The sequence below is a fragment of the Macaca mulatta genome, chromosome 14 (genome assembly GCF_049350105.2).
Source record: "Macaca mulatta isolate MMU2019108-1 chromosome 14, T2T-MMU8v2.0, whole genome shotgun sequence".
NCBI classification, from domain to species: Eukaryota; Metazoa; Chordata; class Mammalia; order Primates; family Cercopithecidae; genus Macaca; species Macaca mulatta.
In genome coordinates, this window is record NC_133419.1 from 15,902,851 (window position 1) to 15,915,590 (window position 12,740).

The window sequence follows — 12,740 nt, forward strand, 5'->3', positions numbered from 1 at the left end:
AGCCTCAGGCCGTGTGTGTGCAAGACTCTCCCAGGGTCAGGTACTAACTGCTGCCATTTCTAGAGCAGCCCCGTCAGAGGAGATGTGACTCTAGGGTACCCCTAAAGGCACCTGGCATGGGATTTGAAAGCAGGTCCCCTGACTGCAGGCTGCTGTCTCCTGTGCCCAGCTGTTCCTGTTTTCATGTGCTGAGCCCTCCCTTTCCCCTCCTCAGCTGAGAACAGCACCAACAGCACCCAGGATGAGCAGCGCAGGTGGCCGGGCTGTGACCGGCAGGATGAGATGCTCAACCTGGGCTTCACCATCGGTTCCTTTGTGCTCAGTGCCACCACCCTGCCATTGGGGATCCTCATGGACCGCTTTGGCCCTCGACCCGTGCGGCTGGTTGGCAGGTGAGGTGGCTGGGCTATGGGGAACTGGAGGACAGAGACCATGCTGCAGGGGAAGGGGAGGGGAGGCGCTCACAGGCCAACCCCTTGCCCTTCCCTGTGTCTCCACAGTGCCTGCTTCGCTGCGTCCTGCACCCTCATGGCCCTGGCCTCCCGGGACGTGGAATGTGAGCTGTCTGTCCTCTTGTGGCTCCACAAGAAAAGAATGGGTGGGATGAAGGTGGATGTTTACCCCAGCTCCTGCCCTTGGCTTCCCACAGCTCCCCAAATGCCCTCATCTGCCGCTTTCCCCTTTCCAGTTCTGTCTCCATTGATATTCCTGGCGCTGTCCCTGAATGGCTTTGGTGGCATCTGCCTAACGTTCACTTCACTCACGGTGAGTGTTACAGGCCTGGCCTGGCCGCAGAATTCCCCCGAGTGGGGTGAGGGCAGAGTGAGTGGGCTGGGGGAGGGGCCTGTGGACGCAGATCACTAGATCAAGTGGATGTGTGGAGAAACTGCAGGGTGGCTGCAAAGAGCAGGTGTGAGGCTGTGCGTGTGTGGATGAGGCTGTGTGTCAGGCTGTATGTTAATGTGTGTGTTTGTGTGTACAGAGCCCATGAATGTCTATGGAGCTCTGTTCTAGGTCCTGGATTACAGCACTGTCAGGACTGACCACGTCATCCTCCCCGCTGGAGGTTACCTTTCGGGGGTGAGGGGCACAGACAACCGAATAAACAAGTAAACTAATAAATTATGTCAGTAGTCATAGGTGCTGGGAAGAAAATAAAACTGGGTAACATGATCGTGAGGGGGAGGGAGCAGCTTGAGACAGCGTGTGCATGCTTGCCATGCCGTGGGAGAGTGGGTGTGTGACCCTGTCCCTGTAAAAGCCATGAGTTGGTAGGTGTGTTTGTGAGTGTACCAGGTTGAACCATATGAAACTGTCGACACTTCATCGTGCACGTGGCTTGACCTTTTATTACATGTGGTGAGTTGTGTATGTGTGTTGTTCTAAGTGTGTTTATTTATGTGAGTGTGTACACGCGTTAAAAGCTTAGGAGTGTCGGGAGGGTGGAGGGGAAGGTTCCTGGCCGGGCTGGCTCGGACTGTTTCTCTCTGAGAAGGGCTTCCTGACTGGGTGGTTTTGGCTGAATTTCACCTCGCCCCAGCAGCCGCCTTTAATTCCAACCGGGAGCATTTCACAACTCTCAAGGAAGGAAGCGGATCCCTTTCTCCCCGCCCCTCAGCGCAGCCCCTTCTCCCTGCTGTGCAACTTGGCCCAGGGGCCCTAAATCCCTTCTCTCCGGGGCTTGGCCTCAGACCCTCCGTGGCTGCCGGGTGGGGTTTGACCAGCGGCTCCTTCCCGCTATATCCCCGCCTCCTGTAACCTCCAGCCAATGGCAGGGTCCGGCGCCGGCGCCGCCCCTCAGCCACTCCCCGCTCCCTCCGGCCGGCCCCGCCCCCTGGGCCGCTGCTCTTGGCCTAGACTTGGACCAGCACGTATGGTGCTGCGTCCTGCGGGCCCAGCTGCTGTTGCCACGCGCGCTGCAAGGCCGCCAGCCCGGGGTTATCCGGCCGGCCTCGCTCTACCCACGGTACCGGGCGGAGACAGCGTTTGTGGCCCCTTGGAGGAGAGAGGGCCCTGCCCTCTCCAGGCCTGGCACTCTTCCCTGGCGTCCTTGGCAGCGGTGCCTCACAGATGCAGGGTGCAGGAAAACCTCTGCCTGAGTGGGTAGAGGTTTTTCCTGAGCCAGCCACTTCGGTAGGAGGGGGAAGGAGAATTTAGTTATCGTCTGTGTTTAAACACTTTTTTTTTTTTTTTTTTTTTTTTTTTGAGACGCACTCTCGCTGTGTCGCCCAGGCTGGAGTTCTGTGGCGCGATCTCGGCTCACTGCAACCTCCGCCTCCCAGGTTCAAGCAATTCTCCTGCCTCAGCCTCCCAAGTAGCTGAGACTACAGGCGTACGCCGCCACACCTGGCTAATTTTTTTGTATTTTAGTAGAGACGGGGTTTCACCGTGTTGCCCAGGCTGGTTGCGAACTCCTGAGCTCAGGCAATCCACCTACCTCGGCCTCCCAAAGTGCTGGGATTACAGACGTGAGCTCCCGCGCCCGGCCTAAACGCCTTCTTTACCAGAGCTATTGAGGCCTCCTTTCAGAGTCTCAGTTTCCCCCTCTGTGGAATGGGTTTAGGCTTTGTACGAATCCTAAGGTCCTTCTCAGCTGTGGGATCTAGTGACTCGGGGAGGATGGTGGGGCCAGAGGAGGGTGTGTGCGAAGGGCATCCTGACTTTGCCTTCCCCTGCCCTGAGGGCTTGGCTGAGGCAGGTGAGCGGAACACATGATCAATTAAATTCTCTCCTGGTGGGGGTTCTGACCCTGCTGTGCGTCAGAGCCACCTCCTCTGGAGACTTGGTCTGCCATTCCCTCCCTTATTTCCACCCTCACCTCCCAGGACGTGATTTGTCCTGATTAAGCAGAAACTGGGCTGGGATGCCAACCGAGAGGGTTAAGAGGCACTGCCTATTACCGGGACACAGCCATGGTCACAGCCTTGGGTTAGGGCTGGGACAGTCTAACAATGGGGAGAAAGCCATTAATGTGCTCTGTGAACTTGAGTACACTTTTCCTCCCTGGGTGTCAATTTTCTCATCTAAAATGGGTTGGATAAGATCACTGTTTCTTTCTTTTCTTTTCTTTTTTTTGGTGGGTGGGGACATAGTGTCCCTGTGTCACCCAGGCTAGAGGGCAGTGGAGTGATCTCAGCTCACTGCAACCTCCACCTCCCAGGTTCAAGCGATTCTCCTGCCTCAGCCTCCCGAGTAGCTGGGATTACAGGTGCCTGCCACCATGCCCAGCTAATTTTTGTGTTTTTGGTAGAGATGAGGTTTCACCATGTTGTCCAGGCTGATCTTGAACTCCTGACCTCAGGCTTCCCGCCAGCTTCCCAAAGTGCTGGGATTACACGCGTGAGCCACTGCGCCCAGCCCAGATCAGTGTTTCTTAAGCACCTATTCCATGCGTTGCTCAGAGGTGTTACGTAACAAACTTGGGAAATCTGGGATTAAACAAAATTAACAAAATGTCTCTCTGAGGGGTGTCTGGGAGCCTTTTTGAAGCTAAAGTGCACTGTGAGTGTGTAGGCAGGGGGCAGAGTACAGTTTCCCACATTGATTTTTCTGTTTGTTTTGCCTTGGGGCTTTGCTGCTGCGTCTCCCGGGGCTGTTGTATGGAGCAGGGCTGGGAACGCTGGGCGAGGGTCAGGGTGTCCCCACCTCATGGGTGCTGCTTTCCCCCCTCAGTTGCCCAACATGTTTGGGAACCTGCGCTCCACGTTAATGGCCCTCATGATTGGCTCTTATGCTTCTTCTGCCATCACATTCCCAGGAATCAAGGTATGGAGCTGCTTGGGGGGCCAGTGAGGCCACCTGGGTTTTCTTTTTGTCTTGACACAAGAACTGGGTGGGGCTGAGTGAGCAGCAGCTCGTGCTGACCCACGGGTCTGACTTCTGTGCTCTCCTTTCTCTGTCATCATCCCAGTGCAGGCCTTCCCCGTCTCTCCTGGGCCAAGGCAAGCTTTCTCAGCTGGTCTCCCTGCCTCTGATTCTTTTTCTCTGTAATCTGTCACTCACATGACTTCCGGAAGGATCCCAGATGGGGAACTGGCTCACACACTGCGGAAAAACCTTCAGTGGTTTAGCTTCACCTACAGAATCAAGTCTAGCCCCTTCACACGCATTCAAGGTCCCTGACTCGCTGGCTTTATTCAGCCTTTGGGGCCACATTTTTCCACACCTTCCAGAGAGGCTGGGTGGTTTGGTCCAAGGTCACAAAGTGAGTTTATGCCAGGCTGGATCCTGGACAGGTCAACCTGGTGTCCCTGGAAGCCAGGAGACCAAAGTTTTAGCTCAGTGCAACTGGGGGCCCCTATTTCCTCTGTCAAATATCAAAGCACCCTTTGACTGAGCCATGCCATGCTCCTCAACCTCCATTGTGGGCAGTACCAAACTGCATACCGTTTTGCACTTTACAAAGAGTACCAAAGAAGGTACTTCTGCTCAGTGTCTCCAAAGGAGTTTGAGAGAGCGCATGGGTGGGAGGCCATCAGTTGTTCTGGTGGGCAGGCATGGAGGGTGGGCAGTTCTCCCTTCTTTTCAACTGAAGTAGTGTTTGAGGAGCCAGATCTTACCTCCACACATTTGGGTGTGTGGCCCTTTGAAGCTCTGTCCTGCCCCTAGAGAGGAAGAAGCCCCAAGGTCCAAGACTGCAGAGAAAAAGGTTTGAACAGGAGCCTAAGGGGAGAGCAGACATTAGTCATCCTGTTCACATGGCATGGGGAGGACGAGAAAACAGAAGGTCTTCTCTGTGCACCAGCTTCTTCCATAAGAGGGGCTGACGCATTTGCACAGAATCTCATTCAAATGAGAACTTACCTGCCCTGGGGTTGAGAGCCCTTAGGCAGAGCACTTGCACCTCCCTCTCCCCGACCCCGAGTGATTGCACTGGGAGCACCTGGGAAAGGTGAGATAAGGCTGAGCATGAGCAGTCTGGGTTTGCCTTTTCCCCCGGGGAACGTGCCAGGAAGGGGCACGATAAACACAGTTAGGCCCGGTAAACCTAGAGTTCTAAGTTTCCTTTGTACATACTATGAAGTGGACATTTTTGTGTGAACATGAACATGAATGTTTGTGGAGTCATAGGCAAAAATGTATGTATCTTTTTAAGATAATGGAAATTTCAGAGACATTTTGAGCCAGTGGCCAGCAGCTTCAGGCTTTGTGGAGACTACTTCATAGCTCTCTAGGGGAGCTCAAGTGAAAAAGAAAGAGGAATGATGGGTCTTCTGAGTCTGACTCTAAACTTCTGGTCTTGGTTTCCTCATCTGCAAATTGGGCACAAGGACAAGGGGAGAAGAGACCTTCTTTAAGGCCTCTGAGGCCTGGGATCTACCTTGGTGGGGTCTGGGGCCAGGCAGTCTCCCCCACGGGCCTGCCCCCTCCTCTCACAGCTGATCTACGATGCCGGTGTGGCCTTCGTGGTCATCATGTTTACCTGGTCTGGCCTGGCCTGCCTTATCTTTCTGAACTGCGCCCTCAACTGGCCCATCGAAGCCTTTCCTGCCCCTGAGGAAGTCAATTACACGTGAGTGGCTGGAGTGGGCGGAGACTCTCCCTGGGGCAGAGAGGGTGGTCAGGGGTGTGGTGATATGATAGATGGAATTAACTTGGGATTCAGAGAGACCTCGGCTTGGACCTCTGCTTGGCAAATCGCTTGAGCCCTCCAAGCTCTGCTTTCTCATCTGTACTGTAAGCCTGTTCCTACCTACCCACAGGTCGCTTTTGTTTGTCTTTTTAGAGGCAGTGTCTTGCTCTGTCACTCAGGCTGGAGGGCAGTGTCTTGGTCCTGGTTCACTGCAGCCTCAAACTGCTGGGCTCAAGCGAACCTCTCCCTCTGCCTCCCGAGGTGCTGGGGTTACAGGCACATACCATCATGCCCAGTTAGTTTTGTAATTTTTTGTAGAGACGGGGCTTACTGTGTTACCCAGGATGGTTTTGAACTCCTGGACTTAAGTGATCCTCCCCACTTGGCCTCCCAAAGTGCCAGATTACAGGCGTGAGCCACTGTGCCCAGCCTCCCATGGGTGTTTTTAAGTGATAGAGTTGGTACATAACAGGTGGTCAAAACATGGTAACTATTTATTTATTTATTTATTTGACAGAGTCTCACTCTGTCACCCAGGCTGGAGTGCAGTGGTGTGATCTCAGTGAACTGCAACTTCTGTCTCCTGAGTTCAAGTGATTCTCCTGCTTCAGCCTTCTGAATAGCTAGGATTACAGGCACGCGCCACCACACCTGGCTAATTTTTGTATTTTTTAGTAGAGACAGGGTTTCACCATGTTGGCCAGGCTGGTCTTGAACTCCTGGCCTCAAGTGATCTGCCTGGCTCGGCCTCCCAAAGTGCTGGGATTACAGGTGTGAGCCACCATGCCCAGCCTATGGTAACTATTTATGTGAGTGCAAAAGTAATTATGGTTTTTTTTTTTTTTTTTTGTTTTTTTTTTTTTTTGAGACGGAGTCTCGCTCTGTCGCCCAGGTTGGAGTGCAGTGGCCGGATCTCAGCTCACTGCAAGCTCCACCTCCCAGGTTTACGCCATTCTCCTGCCTCAGCCTCCTGAGTAGCTGGGACTACAGGCGCCCGCCACCTCGCCCGGCTAGTTTTTTGTATTTTTAGTAGAGATGGGGTTTCACCGTGTTAGCCAGGATGGTCTCGATCTCCTGACCTCGTGATCCGCCCGTCTCGGCCTCCCGAAGTGCTGGGATTACAGGCTTGAGCCACCGCGCCCGGCCAGTAATTATGGTTTTTGCCATTAAAAGTAATGGGCCAGTTGCAGTGGCTGATGCCTGTAATCCCAGCACTTTGGGAGGCCAAGGAGGGCGGATCACCTGAGGTGGGAAGTTCTAGACCAGCCTGACCAACATGGAGAAACACCACCTCTACTAAAAATACAAAAGTAGCTGGGCGTGGTGGTGCATGCCTGTAATCCCAGCTAGTCGGGAGGCTGAGGCAGGAGAATCGCTTGAACCCTAGAGGCTGAGGTTGCAGTGAGCTGAGATCACACCATTGCACTCCAGCGTGGGCAACAAGAGCAAAACCTCCATCTCAAAAAAAAAAAAAAAAAAAAAAGTAACGACAAAATATTGTTTTCATCCTTTCTGGGTTTGGAGATCAGAGTAGGAGGTACCTCAGTAATAGCACTTGATGCCATGTGGTTCCAAAAAGAGGGACATAAAAGAATCCAGCACTCTGCCTTTTGTGGGGCCACCTGAACACCAACTTTTTCCAGCCCCCTATCAGTGCAGCCGAGGCAAGAGGTGATGTTCCCCACCAAGCGCATAAGGTGACATTACAGAGCTGACAGTTATGCCAGGCACTGTACTTAGCCCCTATCCCATCCTCAAACAGCTGTATGATGTAGATTCGGTATTAACTCCATTAATAATGAAAGTGCAGGGAACAAAGTGACTTTCCAAAGGTCATGCCATTCAAAGGAGGGTGAATCTTAGGTTGGACACAGGCTGTCTGACTCTGGAGTCTGAGGTCTTAATGCCGCCTCCGCCATAGGAACAGCCCAAGTGAAAAACAGCTGATCCACTCTTCATTTACTTGGCATCTGTGCTAAGCTGGTCCCTGAGCCAAGCTCTGAGCAACAAACCAGGAGCTCTGCATTAGGGAGCTTGCAAGCACGTCAGTGCCGGGTAAAGGGGTGCTGGACACCGCTGGGACGGCGGCCGAGCACTAGGCTGTTGAAGGTGGGCTCTGTGTGACTGGTTCCCTACACTCTGGCCTGACTGCCTGCAGGAAGAAGATCAAGCTGAGTGGGCTGGCCCTGGACCACAAGGTGACAGGCGACCGCTTCTACACCCATGTGACCACCGTGGGCCAGAGGCTGAGCCAGAAGGCCCCCAGCCTGGAGGACGGGTCGGATGCCTTCATGTCGCCCCAGGATGTTCGAGGCACCTCAGAAAACCCTCCTGAGAGTGAGTGGCTGGTCAAGGTGCCGGCCTTGGGGAACAGGGACGGTGGGTCCTCATATTCAGGGAGCACTCATGCTTGAGTATTTATTCGCGCCCCTCTTCAGTCCTTACAACATCCCATGATGTAGGTGGGGCGTGCTCTCCATTTACAGATGGGCAAATCAAAGCTCAACTAACTCTGGGCAGTTCAGATGCAGGGTTACCCTGCTGGTTTCCTGGGATGGGGGAGGGAGGAGCTCCTTGTACCCATGGAGTACAAGAGGGATTGGTCTCTGGGGCCTGTCAGGGACAAGGTCTCTGGGCCTGTCGGGTAGCTGGTTTCCTCAGGGCCCCTTGCAACCTCTGAGCTTATTGCATCAGGTGCAGGTAGGCCCACAAGCCTCCTGGCAGGGGTCCTCCACACCTGGCTGGCTTTTGCCCCCTGCTGGTCACAGGAGGAGCTGCAACCTGCCTGGGCTGCTTCTCAGGAGGGACATGAAGATCCCAGGACTGCCAGTTCCATAAGTGGAAGGAGCTCCTTGGAGTCAGTTGAGGGGTTTGAGTCCTGCTCTCCAGTTATAGGCTATGTGGCTTGGGTAGATCACTTAACCTTGCTCTTGATTTCCTTACCTCTTAAACTAGCACTAAAAGCACCCTACGAACTGTAAAGTTAGTTGTGATGACTGAATGACATCATGGATGTGGAAGCTCTCTGTAAAGTGCAAAACGGTGTGCAGTTTGACGGTGGTTACCCCCAGAGCCGATTCTCAGAGGGCGGCATGGCTAAGGGCATGAGCTGGAGTTAGGCTGACCTGCTGCTTCCCGCCCTGTGAGCTTGGGCAAGTCATTTAACTTCCTGAGCTGCAGTTTCCTCATCAGTAAAATGTGATAAGGACAGGGTTGTTGTAAGATTGATTAAATGGGATAATAAATGTCGGCCGGGCGCGGTGGCTCAAGCCTGTAATCCCAGCACTTTGGGAGGCCGAGACGGGTGGATCACGAGGTCAGGAGATCGAGACCATCCTGGCTAACACGGTGAAACCCCATCTCTACTAAAAAATACAAAAAACTAGCCGGGCGAGGTGGCGGGCGCCTGTAGTCCCAGCTACTCAGGAGGCTGAGGCAGGAGAATGGCGTAAACCCGGGAGGTGGAGCTTGCAGTGAGCTGAGATCCGGCCACTGCACCCCAGCCTGGGCGACAGAGCAAGACTCCGTCTCAAAAAAAAAAAAAAAAAATAAAAAAATAAATGTCAAGTATGTAGCCCATAGTGAGTGCTTCATAGTTTTTTTTGTTTCTGTTTTGTTTTTTTTTTTTTGAGATGAAGCCTCGCTCTGTTGCCTAGGCACACAATCTTGGCTCACTCCAACTTCCACCTCCTGGGTTCAAGCAATTCTCCTGCCTCAGCCTCCCAAATAGTTGGGACTACAGGCGTGCACCACCACGCCTGGCTAATTTCTGTATCTTTAGTAGAGATGAGGTTTTACCATGTTGGCCAGGCTGGTCTCAAACTCCTGACCTCATGATCCTCCTACCTCAGCCTCCCAAAGTTTTGGGATTACAGGTGTGAGCCACCGTGCCCTGCCAGTTTTGTTTTTTGTAAAAATAGACAGGGTCTTGCTGTTGCCTGGGCTGGAGTGCAGTGGTACAATCATAGCTCACTGCAGCCTTGACCTCCTGGGCTCAAGCGATCCTCCTGCCTCAGCCTCCTGAGTAGCTGGGAATACAGGTGTGCACCACCATGCCTGGCTAATTATATATATACTTTTTTTTTTTTTTAAATTTTAGAGATAGGATCTCGCTATGTTGACCACCAGGCTGGTCTTGAACTCCTGGGCTAAGTGATCCTCCTACCTCTGCCTCCCAAAGTGTTGGGATTACAGGCCTGAGCCATGGTGCTCAACTGAGTTATTTTTACCACACAAAGCATAGGACATACATCCAGAGGGCACCTAAAAATGTTCTGAGCTGGGCAGGAGCCTGGAGGCAAGTGAATCTGAACTTTCCCGTCTTTGAAGAAACCAGTCCCTCTCCAAAGTCACATAGTGTCACTCCCCTCAAGAACTGCTTGAGCTGGGACAATCAGAGGGCAGTGGAAGGTCTGGGGCTCAGGGGCGCCCCCTGCTGTCTCCCCAGGGTCTGTCCCCTTCCGCAAGAGCCTCTGCTCCCCCATTTTCCTGTGGAGCCTCCTCACCATGGGCATGACCCAGCTGCGGATCATCTTCTACATGGCTGCCATGAACAAGATGCTGGAGTACCTTGTGACTGGAGGCCAGGAGCATGGTGAGGCACCGCTGAGGCCCCTGGGGGTTGGGGGCACAGGAGGGTCACCCTGGCTGAGCTCCCCTCACCATACCTTTCCCTATCCACAGAGATGAATGAACAGCAGCAACAAAAGGTGGCAGAGACAGGTAGGGCGATGAAAGCAGGGCCCTGGCCCACGCCCACCCTGCTGCAACCCGCTTCTCAGGGGGCGGGACTCCTCTAGGCCTGGGCCCACCCAGGTAACCCTGGGCATTTGGGGGATGTAAGAGTCTGGGTTCAGAGGAGGGCTATTTTGGTGCTCTCTGGCCTCTGCCGGAAGGGGTGGTGGTGTCCACTGAGTGCCAGTTTCTGACCCCACTGCCCTTCCCATCCTGCCCAGTTGGGTTCTACTCCTCCATCTTCGGGGCCATGCAGTTGTTGTGCCTTCTCACCTGCCCCCTCATTGGCTACATCATGGATTGGCGGATTAAGGACTGCGTGGACGCCCCAACTCAGGGCACTGTCCTCGGAGATGCCAGGTGACCGGCCTGTACAGGGATGGTGACAGCAAGTGGTCAGGCAGCGCTCTTCATTTTCTCTGCACGTTTCCATCCAGCAGCTCATTTCTTTCTCCCAAGAACCCTAAGAGAGCAGAGGTACCTCCCCATTTTACAAATGAGAAACTAAGGCTAGGAAGGGACCTGGCTTGCTTAATAATAAGAATAGCTAATGCAGCGTGCTGACTGTGCACCGCTCGGCACCTTGCCTTGTTTAGTCCTACAACACCTCTCTGAGGTAGGTGCATTAATATCTCCATTTTGCGGATGAGGAAACCGAGGTACAGGGTTGCCCATTTAAGTCATTACATGAACATTACATAATGTAACATTCTGTTACATTCTATTATAGGCACAGAGTAACCCTGATATACTGTGGAAGGAGACCGCACAAAACAGGGGATACCAGGAGGCAGGATCCTTGGGGGCCATCTTGTTGGCTGGAGACCACCATTGAGGCTTTGGTTTTGTTTTGTTTTTGAGACAGAGTCTGGCTCTGTCACCCAGGCTGGAGTGCAGTGGCAGGATCTCAGCTCACTGCAACCTCTGCCTCCCAGGTTCAAGCGATTCTCCTGCCTCAGCCTCCCGAGTAGCTGGAGTTCACCACGGAGTCTTGAACCCGGATTCTGTGACTGCTTTTGCTCTTTTTGTGTTCATCCAAACAGTCCCTGTTTATCCTGAGAGGGTGGGAGAAAGAGACTGGGAGAGAAGGAAATCCAGTGGCTTCCCTCCCTGCCAGCAGAGCCTGGCCCTGGCACTGAGCCTTCCTCCTCTACCCTCTGCTCCTCATGGCGAGGGTCCTTTAGTAGGGTCCTTCTGTCCAGGACACATGGACCACCTGCCCTCACCCCAGCCTGCTGACCTGTCTCCTGGGCTGGCCTCAGAGCCCTTGTTTGTGCCAGCGAGAGGAAGCGCTGGACCGTCGGGCCAAGCTGCTGTCCCCAGGAGGACATCTGCTTTTGTCCAGGGCAGGGACACCTTCTTGAGGACTTCTGATGACAGACGATGAGAGATGGTGTGAGAGCTTCCCACTTTCCACCTTCCTTCCCATCCTTGGTTCTCAAACCTTCAAGTGTGCATGAGAATCACTTCGTGGGGGGTGTTTGTCCAAATGCAGATCTGCAGATCTCCCTGCTGAGATTCCGGGGGCTGAGATGAGGCCTGTGAATCTGCATGTGAAGAAAGCATCCGCTTTGATGCTTGTGTCATGGGGTAGGGGAGCAAAACTTTGAGAAACATGGAGCTAGAGAACATGGGTTTCTATGGGCTTCCCATAGAAACATGAATTTCTATGTTTTCTGCTTCCCTGACATCGAAAGCACATCTGAAAGGGGAGGGGCCAGGCCAAGAACCAGGGAGTCCTGGGAATGTAGAGGCAGCAGCCAGTGACTTCCCGTTCTCCTCAGGGACGGGGTTGCTACCAAATCCATCAGACCACGCTACTGCAAGATCCAAAAGCTCACCAATGCCATCAACGCCTTCACCCTGACCAACCTGCTGCTTGTGGGTTTTGGCGTCACCTGCCTCATCAACAACTTACACCTCCAGGTACCCACCTCCATCCTTCCCTCTCCCTGCCTCCCGAGGCTCCTCCAAAGGGATGGTCCACCCAGCACCTGCTTTTCAGGAAGCGCAGTTCTGGTCTTCTGATCTGGATCTATTTTCCGGGTTCTCCAGGAAGTGTTTCTAGTAGATTGGGTTGGCGAGGGGGTAGGAATTGAGGCCCGGTTGGCTTCTTCGCCCTACCCCTCCTTCCTCCGGCCTCCACACACTCTCCTAACCTCTTCACTCTCTCTTTTTGCCTTTAGTTTGTGACCTTTGTTCTGCACACCATTGTTCGAGGTTTCTTCCACTCGGCCTGTGGGAGTCTCTATGCTGCAGTGTGAGTCTGTTCGGCTGAAACGCCTTCCTGAGCTTTGCAACTGTGATCAGAGTACCCCAGGGCGGGGCTGGAAGGGCCCCAGGCATCCCCTAATGCGCCCCTCTCTGAGCCCCTCTGATGGCAGGGAGCTCACTTCCTTAAAGGCAGCCTATCCCGCTGTAATTGACTCCCCCT

General features: G+C 53.6%; 1 protein-coding gene across 9 annotated transcripts in view; it reads left to right on the top strand.

The window, feature by feature from the left end:
- Positions 1-12,740, top strand: part of SLC43A1 (solute carrier family 43 member 1) — a 31,587-nt gene that overhangs the window by 14,968 nt on the left and 3,879 nt on the right. For 2 of the 9 annotated variants that reach the window (XM_001102495.5, XM_077962809.1), the window contains exons 3-13: positions 215-392; positions 501-556; positions 689-765; positions 3,673-3,765; positions 5,379-5,512; positions 7,731-7,909; positions 10,020-10,166; positions 10,256-10,294; positions 10,528-10,666; positions 12,091-12,232; positions 12,493-12,566. In XM_001102495.5, coding sequence (XP_001102495.3) covers positions 215-392; positions 501-556; positions 689-765; positions 3,673-3,765; positions 5,379-5,512; positions 7,731-7,909; positions 10,020-10,166; positions 10,256-10,294; positions 10,528-10,666; positions 12,091-12,232; positions 12,493-12,566 — 1,258 coding nt within the window. Of the gene's footprint in view, positions 1-214; positions 393-500; positions 557-688; positions 766-3,672; positions 3,766-5,378; positions 5,513-7,730; positions 7,910-10,019; positions 10,167-10,255; positions 10,295-10,527; positions 10,784-11,036; positions 11,700-12,090; positions 12,233-12,492; positions 12,567-12,740 lie in introns of those variants that run through there. The other 7 variants (XM_077962808.1, XM_028833409.2, XM_077962807.1 and 4 more) reach the window with 5 other exon arrangements.